The 18,074-nt window shown below is 39.9% G+C and overlaps 2 protein-coding genes across 7 annotated transcripts in view; one reads left to right on the top strand and one right to left on the bottom strand.

Moving 5' to 3' along the window:
* Positions 1–161: 161 nt before the first annotated feature.
* Positions 162–6,264, bottom strand: fkbp7 (FKBP prolyl isomerase 7). The gene is made up of 4 exons (XM_061793469.1): positions 2,541–6,264; positions 1,754–1,905; positions 1,061–1,188; positions 162–988 (listed from the first exon to the last, which is right to left on the bottom strand). Exons 1-4 carry the CDS (start codon positions 2,741–2,743, stop codon positions 827–829), a joined length of 645 nt encoding a protein of 214 aa, XP_061649453.1. The 5' UTR covers positions 2,744–6,264; the 3' UTR covers positions 162–826.
* glsb (glutaminase b) overlaps positions 6,173–18,074 on the top strand; it is a 41,878-nt gene continuing 29,976 nt past the window's right edge. For 5 of the 6 annotated variants that reach the window (XM_061793455.1, XM_061793457.1, XM_061793456.1 and 2 more), the window contains exons 1-2: positions 6,173–6,584; positions 17,216–17,312. In XM_061793455.1, coding sequence (XP_061649439.1) covers positions 6,304–6,584; positions 17,216–17,312 — 378 coding nt within the window. In that variant the 5' untranslated portion in view covers positions 6,173–6,303. Of the gene's footprint in view, positions 6,585–17,215; positions 17,313–18,074 lie in introns of those variants that run through there. The other variant, XM_061793460.1, reaches the window with a different exon arrangement.

The raw sequence follows: 18,074 nt of genomic DNA, 5'->3' as shown, positions 1-18,074 counted from the left end.
ACGCACCAAAGTCAGGCGAGTGTACCACTACACCATCAGTGACTCAACTCTCAACATGTACAAAGTAAATGGTCCATTTCACATATAGTAATTGTAATAAAATGGTCAGTAGTGGAGTTCATTGTTAACGTCACTGCTAACAATAATGCAAAAACATGATACAAGATAAAAACATGTTTATTGGGATTTTGTTTCCCCCATTTCTGACACTTTTGGACAATTAAACACAACTGGTTCATATTTACCCTGGGACATAATGGCTGTTCCTGAGACACAAAAGTAACAATATTGTGTGTGTGGGGGGGGGGGGGTGTTATTGTTTAGGACACTTTGATAGACACACCCTGGGTCAAATGTTTGCCCTTCCTGTAAACCAAACAAAACGGTGTTTTAGGGGGGTCTATTCTGTTCCTAACAGTTTTGGATAAGTAGGCATAACCCGGGTCGTTTGTTTCAATGACCCAGGGAGCTGCTTGTTCCTTAAAAAAAAATGAAAACAGTGTTTTGAAGGATTTTTATTTCCGTTTTGTGACCTTTTTAGATAAACACTCCCGGGTCCATTTATTATTGCTGTTCCTTAGAAACAAAATGTAACACAATAGATGACAAAAGCACCTCGATTGTGTGGCATTAAAGATTATTTTCAGTTGTACAAAATGAAACACCCTCTGTGTTGATACAGAAAAAAAAAAAAAAGTTTTAAGACTTTGCTGCCTTCAGACCCCAAAACACATTGTAGATGAAAATAATGGGGGGGGGGGGGGGGGGGGGTTGACGGGCCAGAGAAGAAATGATAACTCCTTCAATATACTACAAGTAGAAAGGACTAGAGCTCATCATGTTGATAAATGTTGTACTCATTGGCACTGATGATACCGTCTTTGTCGCCGTCGGTCTTGCGGAAGATGTCTGTGATAATCTTCTCGTAGAAGGAGTTGTCTCGTGGCTTGCCGTCTTTTTCAAACTCCAGCTTCAAGTACTCTTTGATCTGTAAATACAATTGGACGTTGCTTCAAACCCATATGGATCCAATATTTTGTAATACTGTCATTGTTCTTACCTCGGCCTTTGTGAGACTTCGGTCTTTATCGACATCTATTTGTCCAAAAGCTTCCATGCTGCGTGGACCCCTGGACACGGAGAAGAGTTCCACCTCAAATACCACTGTCGCATTGGGTGGGACAGGACCTGTATTTAAAGGAGTCTTATGATTAAAAAATATATTTTTATTGACGTCTACACAAACAGCTGGGTTTGTGTAATTCGGTGGCTTGGTAATGAAGGGCCATATCCACAAGTAAAAACACATGCCACAAAGGTTAATTTAATTTTCATTCTGTTTCTCGCTCTCTAAACAGGGTGAGATTGACCCAGGGACATTTGCGGTTTCTAAGAAACCAATGCAACAAATGTATTTTGGGGGAGGTTTTATTCTATTTATGACTTTTTTTGGGATGATTTAACAAGCCTCAGGTCAAACTGACTGACAGATGCGTGAGGTTTGCATGCAGACTGGTACAAAGAGGGCATGCGCTTTCAAGCCACAAAGTAAATGAAGTGAGCAGTCGTACAGCAGAAGTAAAGAACCTTAAAACCTGCGTGCATGCTTACAGTCATGCCACGGCGAGATGAGAAAGGGGAGCGAGGCACTCTTCTCACCGAGAGTGAGCTGTAAGGCAAAGACACAATATGAAAGAAGCTCTTGGCTGTGATTGGACAAAGACACGAGCGACGGTGTCGTCGAACGGGCTACCTTTGCCTTTCTCTCCAAAGGCCAAGGCCGATGGAACGGTTATTTTCCTCTTCTCTCCCGCACACATGTTGACCATCCCAATGTCGAGGCCCTTGATGACTTGTCCCACACCCAGGATGAACCACTGCGGGTGGCCGGCTTTGTCGTGTCGGCTGAAATGGGAAAAGAAAAAAAAAGAAAAATCTAATGGACCACTTTCACCAATCAACATGAAATTGGGTGGACATGTCTATCACAACAGGACGCAAAGAAGAAGAAAAAAAGTCTTAATGGCCAATAATATCGAACAGGAAGTCACAGCCATTTTGGTTTAAAGTGGCCATTTTGAGGGTGAATTCTCAGATGTGCGCCCTGTACAGTTGGAAGTTTGCCCGATCGATACGAAATTGGATGGACATGTCTATCACAAACAAAACGCATGAAAAAGTCTCAAGGACTTATACCCGATATTGCACACAGTCGTACATTTTTGCTTGAAGCAGCCATTTTGGGGGAAAAGGGGGTGTGATGTCCTAGACATCGCTGCTGCTGCTTCTTTTTTTTCTTCCTGAAGGTAAACGGGTTCATTCACCTGTTCAAGATCTAATATGCCACAAAAACTGGTGTCATGAAGTATTTTGTTACAATTTCGTTGGGTCGGTAATGGGATTTTGTTAAATCTCCACCAGGGGGACTTTAGTAATATTATTGAAATATTGCAGAAAAAAAATAAATTAAAAAGTCCTTCAAAGAAAAAGAAACATTCATTTCTGTGACTAGGAGGTGTAAGACACGTTTTCCCACTGACCTGCAGTAAAATTGCGACCCATCTTTGGCGAGGAAGCCGTCGTAGTGGACGTTCATCAGGTCTCCCTTCTTGCTCCTCTTTTCGCACGTCTCGGGCTGGTACACCACTTCGATCTTGACCTCATCGTCCGCCCAAACGCTCGTCAAACGGAGATGGGAGCACACAAAGACGCACAGCGTGTAGTAGCTCACCAACTTCCACATGTTTGAGCAGCGACGCTTGCCCAACTGCTGCAGTCGTGGCAACTTTTTTCCTTCTGGCGTTTAGACACTAGAGGGCGTGGTGGAGCACGTAATTGTGGTGCTTTGCCCAGAGTTGCGTCTGTCAGGTAAGACCGAACATCTGTGAGGCTTGTTGGTTTCTATAGTGGAACATCCATCCATCCATCCATCCCTTTACAAACCCAAATTCCATTGAAAATGGGACATTGTGTAAAACATGAATAAAGACAAAATACAATGATTTGCAAATGCTTTACAACCTATATTCAATTGAATACACTACAAAGACAAGATGTTCAAAGTGATTAACTTTAATGTACTGTGTTTTTTCGCAAATATTCACTTATTTTGAATTTAATGCCTCAACACATTACAAAAAAAAAGCTTGGCAGGGCATGTTTAGCACTGCGTTGCAGCACCTTTCCTTTTAACAACACCCAAAAAACATTTGGGAACTGAAGACACTAACTTTTGAAGCTTTGTACGTAGAATTCTTTCCCATTCTCGCTTGATGTTCAATTTCAGTTGCTCAACAGTCAGGAATCTCAATTGTTGTATTTTGTGACTCATAATACGCCACACATTTTCAATGGGAGAGTCTAGTACTCACACTGTCTTGCTGAAAAAGACAGTTCTTGGATGGCAGCATACGCTGTGTTGCTCCAAAACCTGTATGTACCTTGCAGCATCAATGGTACTTTCACAGATGTGCAAGTTACCCATGCCATGGGCACTGACACACAACCGTACCATCACAGATGCTGGCTTTTGAACTTTGCGCTGATAACAATGCAAATGGTCCTTTTCCTCTTTGGCCCAGAGGACATGATGTCCATAATTTCTAAAAACAATTTGAAATGTGGACTCATCAGACCACAGCACACTTTTCCACTTTGCGTCAGTCCATCTCAGATGAGCTCGGGCCCAGAGAAGCCGGCGGCATTTCTCTGCGTTGTTGATATGTGGCTTTCGCTTTGCATGGTAGAGTTTTAACTTGCATTCGTAGATGTAGCGATCAACTGAGTTAACTGACAATGGTTTTCTGAAGTGTTCCTGAGCCCACGTGGCAATATTCTTTACACCACAGGTGTCAAACTCCAGGCCCGGGTGCCAGATGCGGCCCACCACATCATTTTATGTGGCCCATGTTTCTTGCTAAAATCTGTTCCAAAATGAATAACGTTGAGACTGCAAGCGTTTTATGTGACCAAACCAGTTTTTAAAATAAATTGAACAACGGTTTAACAAATAGTTTTCCTTGACTGCATAGTTCAAAACTTGTTTTCTATACATTTTTGGGGTTTATACTGTATGTAATAATGTCTGTATGTAATGAGGCGATTATACATTCATATCATTTTACAGTCATAAAAGCCCTCTAAGGGAAACCATAACTACAGTGTGGCCCAGGACAAAAATGAGTTTGACACCCCTGCTACACAATGTTGCCAATTTTTAATGCAGTGCAATCTAAGGGATTGACGGTCATGGGCGTTCAATGTTGCTTTTCGGCCGTGGCACGTACGTGCAGAGATTTCTCCCGATTCTCAAAATATTTTGATGATATTATGGTCTGCAGATGAGGAAATCCCTAAATTCCTTCCAATTGTATGTTGAGAAATGTCTTTCTTAAACTGCTGGACTATTTGCTCACACAGTTCTTTACAAAGTGGTGAACCTTACCCATTCCTTGCTTGTGAATAAGTGAGCCTTTTGTGGATGCTCCTTTTGTACCCAATCATGACACTCACTTGTTTCCAATTAACCTGTTCATCGGTGGAATGTTCCAAACAGATGTTTTTTAAGTATTCCTCAACATTCCTAGTCGTTCCAATGTGTTACGGGTATCAGATTTGTAATGACAGAATATTTTTAAGAAACAATAATGTTCATCAGTTTGAACATTAAATACAGTACCATGAAAAAGTATTCTTCTCAAATTCTTATATTTTTGCATTGTTTCCCCACTTTAATGTTTAATATCATCAATCAAATGTAAATAACTGACAAATATAACCCCAGTGAACTTAAACTGCTGTTTTTAAATGGTGATTTAATTTATTAAAGAAAAAATTCAAAAAAAGGAATTACCTCCCTTGTTAAATCATGAATTAATTGTGGCTAATCACAATTTTTGGTTAATTTTCGCTGATCACACCCAAGCCTGATGACCTCCAGACCTGTTCAATTAAGAAATAACTTCAACAGAATCTGTCCAGACAAAATCAAGTCAGACTAAACATCTAAAAAAGATGCAACAAAATTACATGATCCAAAGAAATTCCAGAAAAGTCAAGAAATAAAGTAATTGACATTAGTCTGGAAACAGTTATAAAAGCTATTTGTAAAGCTTTCGGATTCCAGAAAACCATAGGGAGAGCCATTATCCTGAAATAAAATGGAACAGTGGTGAACCTTCCCAGGAGTGGCCAGCCTCCAAAGATTACCCCAAGAGAACAGCAATGACTAATCCACGAGGCCACAAAGGAACTCAGGACAGTTTCTAAAGAACTACAGGCCTCCCTTGCCTTGGTAAATGTCAGTGTTCATGATATAACAATAAGGAAGAGACTGGGCAAAAATGGCATCCACGGCAGAGTTCCATGGCGAAAACCACTGCTGAACAAAAATAACAGAGGCTCGTCTTACTCCCCCCCCCCAAAAAAAACAACAACAACATCTGAATGATTCCCAAGACTTTTGGGAGCATATTATATGGACTGATGAGATGAAAGTTGAGCTTTTTGGAAGGTGTGTCTCATTACATCTGACGTAAATGTAGCACAGCATTTCAGAAAAAGAACATCATACATCAGGTCTGGGGCTGACCTGCTCCTTCAGGACCTGGACAACTTGCTATGATTAATGGAACCATGAATTCTGGTCTTTAGCAGAAAATCCTGAAGGCGAATGTTAACAGTCTTTTTTCGCTGTACCAAGCATAGTTATGAACACAGGTATATAAGACATGGCCCTTTTGAGCTGCGTGCCTACGGCAACACTAAACTAGGGGCAATGTCGTCAGCGCATTTCATGTGTGTGGACGGCAAGAAACCAAAAAAAGAGCACGGATGCTACACTTTTCACGGGGAAAAGTATTTTTTGGACTTTTTTTCAAATGGTCTGTATTAATATCACACGCTTTGTTATTGACAAAAAAAGAAAACTTCATTAAAACTGGTTGAGAAATTGGCAAGTTACGAATTAATTTCAATGTCATTGCATTGCCTTTGATAGGAACGCCGCCCCTGCCAACATGGCCGCTACTTAAGCACATCTGTTATGCCACAGATAGCCGGCTGCTACTACGCGCGCTCGCTCGCTAACAAGGGAGCGTCATATAAGACGTCACAATCATTTAACCAATAGGAGCGGAGCAAGGCGTGACCCTGTGCCTGTATTTATACATCCGCGCTGGTGTATTATGAGTCATCGCCTGAGACATTCTCACGACTGTCCTCTAATCACGTTACCTGTTTGAACGCGGGACCTACTTTTAATCCAAGCATCGCGTCTCCTCCAACAGCCCGACGGGGATTGAGATGTTCCAGTTTAGGCTCGCCACAGCGCTCCAGGAGTTGTTTAAAGCTAACCTCAAGTGTCTCTCCGTCGGGTGGCGAGCGAGCAGCCACGGGTGCTCGGGCGCCGCCTTCTCCTCTTCCGCCGGGCTCAAGCTCCTCCATGGCCCCGCGTACCGGGGGGCGTACCCAGCGGCGGTGGCGGCGTCCGGTCACGTCCGTGCCTACTGCGTGAAGGCGGGGGGCGAACTGAAGCTGGACGAAGCGAAGAAGAAGGACGACTGCTTCGAAGCGGCCGCTGACAAGTAAGGCGGCTCCCAGGCGGAGTGGCTCTATCTTGGCTCCCCCTAGCTTAGCTGGCGTGCGGACCGCCTGGTGCTCAACGACAGGTTGCGTTTATGGCGTCACCTTTTGTGACCAAATGAAACCAAAACTACATGTAATATGCCGCCGAAAGCGAACTTTTATGGAGCTTTATCTTGAAACCACAAATACACATGTGCGTGGCACGACTACTGCTAATACCTAGCTATGACGTCGTAATGGCACAAATAGCTCTTGTTGGTGAGTGCAAAAATGTAAACACGCCATACGAATTTGGACTGTAAATTGCTGTAAATTGGTCCCTTTCCTTCCTAGTGTGTGTCTGTAATTTAAAATTATATATTGCATAGTTAACGGGTAAAAAAGCGCACATCTATGCAGTGGTGTAACCTGGTGGTGGGAATACACAAGAAACGCAAGTCAAAAGCTACACTCAATAAAAATACTTAATAGTAGATTGTTTAATTACAATATCTGGAAACCAGATTTAAAAAAGATGTAAAAAATGAACAAGGCCTTGCTCAAATCTGTTTAGCAAGCAGGTCAAATAAATGCATGCTCTATTGGGTTTGTGTCTGGAGATTGACTCTGCCGGTTTACAAACTTGCATTGCTTGCTCTTGATGAACTCCTTTATTGTTTCGGTTCATTATCTTGTTTTTTTCAAGCATAGGTAGCAGTCTGCTTATGATTATGGAGATTGTTTATTGTTTCCCCTTCCCCTGCAATAGTGTCTAGTATGGTTTAAAACTTCTTATCCCTCCTGTTATGCAGCGAGTCAAATTGACTCGATTAAAAATGTAGTTGCCTCATGTTCACATTTTACTTTTTTCTTCTTCTTCCCTGTACACTGTATTGAATTAGAATTCCTTGGGTTTTAGCCCTGTATGAATGCAATAATTTAGTACAGAGTTCTACTTGTCGACGGTTTTTCCTGCCTTTTAATATTTTCATCTTGCAAAAATGAGCTACAACTAGAGTACAACCTTGCTCAACAAGTAGGTCGAGCTTCATTCTCGTGTGCAAACATTGCCCTTGTGGTATGTGAAATGACAACATCTTACAAGGTTGTTTAAAAGGTGTGTCTCAGAGCCCAAGGTGGAGATGGGAATGTGCAGTAAAAGCAGTGTTTGGAATTATGGAAATAATTCTGATCATACACAAACAGCATTGGTGGGTTGCACAAAATAACCACTCACTCAAACACAATGTGCAATAATTTAATGTTAATAGCAAATGATAGGATAGGTAATATGCTCATGCTAATATTTGGCAAAATTTCCTCCTAGGTTGAGCCCTGGAATTCGACCAAAATAGCTGCTTTAAACCAAAATGGACAACTTCAGGTTCGATTTTAGACATTGGACCTTGATACGTTTCCGTATGTCTGGTTTTGATAGACATGTCCACCTAATTTTGCATCGATAAGTGGAACGGGTGTCAGGGACATTTTTCCCCCCCAGCAATATCTTGGCCTTTTTGCAGCAAATCCACAAAATGATTATCAAATGTTCACCAAATTCCTCCAAAATGGTTGCTTTAAATCAAAATGCCCGGCTTCCCGGTCAATTTCTCCCATGGGTGCTTGACACTTTCAACTATAGACTCATTTGCTGACACCCACGTCACTCACCAGACCTGAGGCCTCATGTACAAAAGGTGCGTACGCACAAAAACGTGGCGTCCGTTCTTTTTCACGGCAAAGTTCAGATGTATCAAGAGTGACATGACCGTGGAAATGTGCGGTGCCTCACGCCAACTGCATGGCTGGCGTACGCACGTTTCTGCATCTTTTGGTGCTTTGGCGACACTTAGAGGTGATGCTGGGAAACTGCATAACTCATAAATCTGCACACCAGAGACACATGGATAATTAGCACCGATGAACAATTCATGCCCGGCAACATTTGATTTCAACAATGCAATTGAGGCAAGGACCGAGAATTCATTTGTTAACTAGTGTATTTCATGAACCACTGATATTTGTGAAGACACCTATTAATTGATCGAGGCGATCATTTATGCTGCCTATTGCCCTCACAATCGCTTCATGACTCCACCACATGCACTGAAAAAAGAGTCCTTTGAATTTGCTTCATTTGAACATGTGCATCGGTTGCACATGATTAACGTGTTTAAATTGACATAATTTACCCCTCTTCTCCTAAAAAAAAACATGATTTTTTTGTCAGCGTGCATGTCCTCTCCTGTGTATTAAAATAATAAATTGAGTAATCAAAAAGGAGTCAAAGTTTTTGATATCCTCTTTGATATGCTGATGTGCTTCTATTTGAATTCCAAAGATTGATTACAAATACCACACATAGAACATTTGCGCATGAACCTTTATCTCACAGGGCTGAGTGTAGGTTACTGTATGAACATATTTGTTATGAGTTCAAAAAATACATGGTATTAACCTTGTGGGCTGATCATAGTCAGCCACGTCCTCCCATCACCCCTGACAGAGCAGCGTCACCCATGATCGCAGGGATTCTCTCCTCGAACGGGGTGAGCCCCTCCACGCCGGTTCTTCCGCCATTTTTTGGCCACACTTTGGCAGTGGGCAGCTGTCCTCCACTTCACATCCTCCTTAATGTCTGACCATTTCTTTTTCAGTTCAGCGTGTGCGCGCTATTCTGTCTTCACAGCATTGACAGCCGCACACGCACTGTCCCATTCACGCCTCTTTCGCGTGTTGTTAACACCGGAGGACAGCGTGCCAAAGAGGATTTTCTTGCGTGCCTCCACTTCACTGAACAACTTCACATTCAGAAAAAAATATTTTTCTTCATTACCTTGCTCATTTTCCTATTTTTCTGATCATGCAGAGATCGGCATCTCAGGTGCAGGGTTCATTTAAATATGATTTGCATATTCAAATATGGGCGTGGACAGGGAGGAGTCGGCTACTCCAACATGTGCGCTCATTTCCACGTTGATTGGAATGTACGAAGGAAATGTGCTTGGATTCATGAGTCCGCAGTTTCATACATCTGAATATCTTTGTGCATACGACGTTTTCTGGATTTGAGCGTACGCCATGTTTTCCAAATCCACGCAAGTCTTTGTACATGAGGCCCCAGGCCCTGCTTTTTCAAGCCAGACATTCACAGATGCGACAGTATAATGTGAGGATGGTGACCCCAAGTGGACAAAAATAATACTTGCAACTCGCATGTACGTTATTGTGTTTAAAATCTGTTTTTATTTGGTTATTCGTTTAATCGATGGCATAATTGGTAGAATACTAGATTCTAAAAGTATTCAGTAGCTGCAGTCCTAATTTGGAGGAAAAGGAATTTATTTTTTACAATTTCATATCACTGTGGCGTCATTAGAACATAACCAACCCTTTTGAATTATAATTGTACAGCCTGTTTTTTTATTTAATTTTTTTATTTTTTTAACATAAATCTTGCTCTGTGAACAGAGTCGTAAGCCTGGTTGCGAAGTAACAGAAAAACTAATGTAGCAGTTTGATTCAGCTCACATGCTACAGTTTTGAACGTCATTGTGTACCCAACTATACTGCTCGTTGGAAACGGGCACACGTGGTATTTAGGACACAACAGTTAATGCTGGACACGGTGCCAAGTGGCTAAATAGGTACACCCACTTAAAATCCCAGTGAGCTATCTTGAAAGTTAATTGAGACTGTAGTTCACATAGTAGATTAGCTCGGAAGTAATGCGTTTCTGGACAGATAACACGCAACACAGAGGCGTGCTATATAAAATATGAGCCTTAGGAGCTGGAAGAGCAAAATCAACACATTAGTTATGACACTGTCAAATATCAATCATGCATAAACCAATCCTGAAATGACACTTGAGCTCCAGTAATTTGAAATGGAAGAAAATTGGAAGTTCGTCCCCCTTTTGCAGCTGCACCAAGATTTTGCATTTTACCTGCTAATTGGATTTGATAGAGGTCACTTTATTTAAACATCCATGTGTATGCTTTTTTCCCCCCTTATTTTTTTAATATATTATCCAACTCATTGGTTTCATTTCTGTGATTATCTTTTTTTGTGTTTACTAATGTATTGGGTCACATTAGCCTGTGTCCATTTTTGGAAACAAACATACCCGTAGGGTGAAGAAGCACAACGAAGCTTCGGTGGCCTCAAGCTGTGAGTAAACTGACTAATGTGTAACAGCCTCCACCACCACTATGAAGGATTAAGGAATCAAAACAGGTCTCCTGATAATGTGATGCATGATAGACAGAAATAGAAAGGAGAAGCCACTGCTGACATATATTTGGACAGTGTTCGTGTTAACTTGCTGAGTATGTAACTGAACATACAAAACGATTATTAATTTGGTATTACATAGTGTGGCTTGTACAAATGATTGTGTGTCTGAAACACATTTTAAAGTAATCATACACTTGAAGACAGCCAGAACACTGCTAATGGTTTATATTATATTAACAATGGACCTATTAATCTTCCTGTTATGTTACAAGTCACATTGACCCATTTTTAAAGTAAAAACATTTTAAATTAGTTTTTTTTTGCTATGAGATATCTCCTTTTTGGCTTCGTATAATCTAATAAATTTGAACATGCAAAAGATGCCTTTATTTTAAATGAAAATGAATAATTATCCTCGTTTAACCAGGATCTTAGAGAGGTAATTACAATCCAATCCAACGTTATTTTTATAGCACTTTAAGAACAGCTGAGTTGGCCAAAGGGCTTAACATAGCATAAAGTAAACAGAAAATAAAAACACAACAAGGAGCAATGCATGTAAATAGCTTAAATAACAGGGATATAAGACAGGTTAAAAAAATGTTTTTTTAAATAGTAGAAAGGACTCTATCCATCGATTTTCAACGCCACTTATCCTGTTCAGGGTCACGGGGTGCTGGAGCCTATGGCGCTGACTTTGTGGGAAAGGCGGACTATACCCTGAACCGTTCACCAGTCAGTCGCAGGTCAGAAAACAATAATAAAAATAAAAATCAACATCTCAAACTGAGGTGTTTCAATTGTGAGTGTTTCGAGAGAAAAGTGTTTCAATATAGGATTTAAAAACGGCAAGTAGTTCACTAAATATTAATTGAAATGCTTAGTAATAGAGTTAATAATGAGATCTACACAATGTATATTTGGACTCTTTTTTTTGTCCTTTCTTACACTTGGAGATAATAATTATGTATTTGACCCAGGGGCAATATTGCTGTTCCTGAGAAACGAATGTAACAGGAGCTGTATTACTACTATTTCTAGGACCACACTGCGTGTTTTCCTTGAACTATTCTGTGATGGAGCTACACAGTTTCCGATTTTCCATGGCTGTCTGGTGCTCTGATGCTTCTATTTCCATATCTTGCCTCAATATATCAATGAAGGTCAAGATGGGCCTACCAAGTCTGCTGCTTAAACTATCTCCAAAAACGGCATCTTAAAACTATGAATCTAATTTAAACCTCTCAATCTTGGATGAGACAGCGGTACCTCAAGATGGGAACTGTAATTTGCCATTTATTCTACATACAGTAAACTCTTGATGTACATGAATATTGAAAAAACATAATTGATGCCGCCTTACACATTCTTTATACTGTAATTGCCTATATTGATAGTTTATATCATAAAACTATTATCCATAACAATTTGCACACTTCAATATAATTTCAAACTCATTTTATGTTACCCTTAAAAATACATGACTCACAAATGATTTCATTTCCCAAAAAAATGCACTTTTCGAGAGCCACACAGCAGAGCAAAAACATACATGTGGTGAATTCTGCTAACAACCCAAGCTAAACTTCATTCCTCCCTGACATACGAAGAGGTCAGTCTCTCAGTCAAGATGTATCACTTCACCATACTAACTTGACAGTATCATCTGGTCATCTAGGTCCATTTGTTCTAGCAGACACTGTTCCACGGTCGCCATTGTTTTTGCTTTGTCCCTTGTTACTGAAAGGAAAGTAAAAACGGCGACTGGAAATGGCCCAAAAAATGCAGAGGAAACTCCACCCTGTGGTGTCCTAGCCAATACCAGCCGTAGCACCATCCCCGACTTGGAGGTGAACTGCAGTACATTTTCAAAACTGCGCGTGTGGGTTGCGCTAGAGTATAAAGGCAAATTACGCGTGGGACAGCCGCAGTGACGTCAGCGCGGTCGCCGTCCGCACGAGTATAAAGAAGCCTTAACACACACCTAAAGTTAATCCTGTGATGTAGATGTACTACAAACAAACGCACTTAACAGAGACGCTCTGCTTTCACGCCTTGTCTGCATGCTCACCTTGAACAGCTGGGGATGTTTGCGCATTTATTACAGTTCATCTGATACGGTGTAAAAAAAAAAATATCCTCAGTGGAAAGGAACCATCTTATATATCCAAGTGCAGCACACAAACACACACACACATGCGCGCACATGCATACGCATACACATCAGTTTGCTGAGTGCTTTCCTACTGCATTAGCAGAGTTTGTTGACTCGCTACCTCTGCTGCTTTTGTAGACAGATGCCATGTAAATATTGCTTTCAAGTTGAATTAGGTACACAAGAGCACTTTGGATGTTCAAGGACAAAGAGTTACCTTGATGTTGGAACACTTGTGCAGGGCTGTGAGGACTTGAAATGCGTCGCCTAGCTAATATGCCACATTGTTAGATCAGAAGTACTAAATTTAATGTAGTCATACATTGTTTATCGCTAATCTGGTTCAATTTGTCACCGGTCTGTATATTTCAGATCAGTAATTGTCAAACTGCAGTCCACAAGCTGCAGCTAGGGTGTCTGCAAAATTTCAATAAAATGAAAAAAAAGTGCAACCTACAAATGGGCACAAGTACCAACAGAACAAACATCCTTACAGTTACTCATCCCTACCTTTGCTTTGGGCCAATTAAAAGCTCGGATATTAATTATTAATTATTTTAATTACTTATAGTATTTTCCAGAAGTTTATTTTATTTTACATTCACTTGTTAAGATATACTTTCTTCCCTTGTTAAACTTTTACTTTAATTTTACTTTAATAATCACAGTGGTGCCTGAATTGTATTTGTTCCGTGACCATGCGAGTAACCTAAAACACTTTTATCTCAAATCATATTTCCCTATCAAAATAAATGGGAATGCCATCAATGTGTTCCAGCCTCCTTCCAGCCTGTTTGTAACTTGTATTGTATTTTTTATGAAGAAAAATAGCTCTCTATAATAAGGGTGGAACGTTCCACAAAATCCACGGTTCGGTTCATATCAGCTTTGTGGTTTTCATTTCGGTATACGTTGACTCGTAAGAAAATCAATTATGAGTCTTGTATATTTTGTAATAATATTATTCACATTTTATTAATCAGAAATATTTGTTCGTCTAGCTATGCTAGCTGCATTTAGTGACAGGCAGAACAATTAAATACCATTGGATGGCAAATCGTACAATAAACCTTTGTATCCACCTGTTGCCTTTCATACAACAGAATAAGTTATGGCTCCCTGCAAATATGTTCAACTAAACAAGCACAGATTTCACACTAAGTACATTTGTGACTAAATTGAGACAAGATCATTATTTCAGTATTAATACTTTAATTATTTTTTTTGTTTGGTGGTTCATCGTGAGAATTTAAAAATGTAAAATGGATGCCTTGACTCAACAAAGGTTGGAAAACACTGATCTAATCATTACTCTCATAAATAAAAGCTCAAGTTATTAAATAAGTCATCCATATGTGCACATAGGATGACATGTCTGTATAAACATAGCAATTTCCTGCGATTTGTAATCTCTTCAATGCAAGATCTCTGGTGGATAAAATGAATGACTTCGAAGTCTGTTTAATGCACCCGCGATCTTGTGTTGGAGAGATACAGACCCCCGGTACACCCGGGTCGCATTTGTCTGGGATGTTATGTGAGTAATTAAAGGCACTTAAAACAGGTATCTGGTACCATTTGCCAGTCTCTTTCAGCTCCCGGTGGGCGTAGCGAATTTTCGTAGAACCTATAGTGCATAAAAAAGAAGGAAATTGTACAAAAAGTGCACTGGAAGAGGTGAGCCGTATGCCACTGCAGTATGATTATAAATCCCGCTCGAGTACTGACCAGGACGTGCCCCACTGCAAGATGATCGGCCGCTGCATTGCTGGAAGAGCATGACACAAATAGTGTGTGTTGCCTAATCAACTACTCGAGTGGGAGTCAGTGCGACGGTGCAGCCATGCATGCCACCATCTTGGCTAGCATTAGCGCTACTGTACACTTTGCCTCAATAGTAAATAGGGGGGAAGTTGCGCGTGCTGAACTGAACAGGACACATGCGGACCGAACCGAAAAAGTCAAAACAAACCGTATGGACGAGTTTTAAAAACCGTTCGACCCCTACTCTATAATATACACACAAACTATATGGCGACAGCTCAGCTCCTCAGGTGGGTAGAAATATTAGTCCTTCACGGAGTATAAAGAATATATGCCTGTGACTATTGTTATATTACCTTTCTACGTGTGCTGCTCCACCGTTTGTCTTCAATAATCTGTTGCTTTAAGGGTTATAACTCCCATGCTCTTCATTAGCCCATCTATGGTATTTCCCATTATCTGTTAGCATTAATCTAGCGCAGTTGTTCTCAAACTTTTTACATCCAGTGCCACCTCAAAAAACACTTAATTCTCCAAGTATCACCATAATGATAAAAATATACATTGACATAGTAGGCCCAAGTGTTCATCAAAAGTTTAAGCCACTGTAAGTTTGAACATTTAATTCAGTGATTATTTTTAATACCACTAGAGGGACCCCACGTACCACTAGTGGTACTTGTACCACACTGAGAACCATTGATCTTGCAGACTTGAAGCCAAAGTTATGTGTAATTCTCTTTGTTTTATGTTTAGTTTGACAGTAACCTTCAACTGGGCGTGTTTTTTTTTAAATAGTTCAGTACTATCTGCCAAACTGTTGCTTGTTGTAAAGTGAATTCAATAGAGTTCACTGCCACCATAAAGTGCTTGTATCTCAAGTTTTTTTCTCGCAAGTCTAGGCAAAAACATCGTCCGTTTGACGGCTTGTATCTTGGAAAACGCATAAGTCGGGTCTATCGCATCTCAAGGCACCACTGTATTATGACTTGTTCTTGGAAAAATCTGACTTTATTCTCATAACTTTACATCATTTTTTTTTCTTAAACTTTTTTTAAAAAAAAATTTTGTAACATGATTATTTTTTTCTCGAAAATAGAGCACATTTTTAATACATATGGTATAAAGGAACACACTTGGTAGTTATGTTTAATTGGTGTAAGGATTATGAGGGAGTTGGAAATTTTTTACCCTGGACTCAAAAGGTTTGAGAAACCCTACTTTAGATCAAGGGTGCTGAGCTGTGTTTCTGCCATTACTGACTTCTATATGCTGCTGTGTCACGACCAGCGTGTGAACGGGACTACAGTGTTGATTTTATTAATCCAAGCGTTATAGAGAACTCTGCATGGCTAAGGACCAGATAATCCCTGGAATTCACGCTTGGTCTTATTATACTTTAGTACTTTATTGCACTTTATAAAAACTTACAATAATAACATAGCTAAAATGTAAAGAACAAAAATAATTGTGCATTGTGATTTCATGCTTCAATGCCTGTTGACTTTGTGCTTCTCCTTATGGTGTGGTCGTATTAGCCACCAGGGGCCAGTACAATAAAGACATTCTTAATGCACCAAGAAGAGTTTCACAATTAAGTGACTCAGTAAGCTGCAATAATTTTAGTTTTTTGCAGATGATACAGAATACATGGCTATGAGAATTATTTTGTCTGTCTACATGTGTTGTTGCCACAGTTTGTGCTTAAATATCCCTTACTAAAGGGTTATATTACAGCAAATTTGATGTTAGCTTCGTTGACCTGTCTGTGGTGTTTTGCGTCGTGTGTTAGCATTAAGCTAGTGGACTAGTTTAAATATACAGCTTGTAATTCTCTTTGTTTAGGTTGGAACTTGAGTAAAGATGATAAAGATGAATCAACTGTGCAATATGATGAAGATGAAGTGCTGCCTCCACGAGTGAAAATACTATCAAAATACAAGACAATGCAAAACAGTGCTTTTGCTGTCTTTACGGGCGCTCACTTTTCACCTTCTGAAGGTAGTAGACACTCACCTCGTTGCACCCCTAGTCATCATGGCAGTAGAGAGGTGGTGTAATTTTTTATCAGAAGTATTTTGATGAAAGCATGTCACAGACATGTTATAAAACTGGAAACTGTTTTAAATTGTTGAAAAAATGCATGTCTCCTTTCATGTTTTGCTCTCCAAATGGCTAATGTGATGGAAGATGCCAAAACAACTGTTTTTATGAGTTATTATTTGAAAACGGTCTTGAATAAGTGTGTGTATCACTGATATCGTTTGCTGGATTGTTAACATTATCAGCAGGAAACAGATAAGTGCTGTGTTAGCACTGGAATTGACCCAATTATTGCTCAGACTTGATGGTTTCACTATCATCAAGCTGTTGTTTGCATAACAGTCAACCAGATTGTGTTTTTATTGTGAAGTTATGTATATGATGAAAGATAAGAAGATGAGATATACACTGCAAATAAAGTAATAAACCGTCTATCTTTTTCTAATTTAGGAGAAGAAATGCCGGCATCCTGCCTAGTCTGGAGGATTTACTTTTCTACACTGTCGCAGAAGGTCAAGAAACGATTCCAGCTCATAAATTCCTCACTGTAAGTCCTACTAACTGCTGTTCATCTTATTCCTAGTAAACGGCCACTATGAGGACTTTCTCATTCTCAAAAAGTCAACAAATTTGGCAGGTGTTTTCAGTTGTTTAGTTGGGGTTGCAGGTATGAACCCACAAAATTGGCTCAATAGTGGCCCTGGAATTCTTTGAAAATTCATCCCCTAATGCTGATTCTCTCCGCAACATGAAATTTGGTATGCATGTCTTTCAAGACCAGACACACAAAAAAGTCTCAAAAACCCATGTCAGAAAAGACATGAGGTTTTGGTTTAAAGTGGCCATTTTAGGGGCATTTTAGCCATTTCTACGGATTCTTCAAAGACAATCTTGTCCTAGAGGTTTTGTTGTTGTTGTTGTTGTTACCAAATTTGAACCACTTATAGTATATTATTAGACAGAGGGATGATACTAAATTGCCAAACATTTGAATTTTGCCATTGTGAGTGGGAGGGTTTACATATTTTTATGGTTTTTACTAATAATCCATGAAAGCATGATGAAGATACTCATTTAGAATCCTTTCAAATCACTGTGTTTATTATTATTCTTCCTACAAATATATTGAATTTGTTTAGTAGTACCCCCTGGAAAGTTGGAAAAAAATGGCCCATGACACTAGTTTCACTGATGGACACAAAATTGGGTTGGCATGTCTATTGTAACATAAGAATGACCATGCTTGAAAGGACACAAGAAGTCAGACATTTTAGTTTTAGTCATTTTCGTAATTTCCAGGGTCCTTCAA

This window comes from Phyllopteryx taeniolatus, chromosome 12 (assembly GCF_024500385.1).
Source record: "Phyllopteryx taeniolatus isolate TA_2022b chromosome 12, UOR_Ptae_1.2, whole genome shotgun sequence".
NCBI classification, from domain to species: Eukaryota; Metazoa; Chordata; class Actinopteri; order Syngnathiformes; family Syngnathidae; genus Phyllopteryx; species Phyllopteryx taeniolatus.
This window is presented reverse-complemented; position numbering and strand designations above follow the sequence as displayed.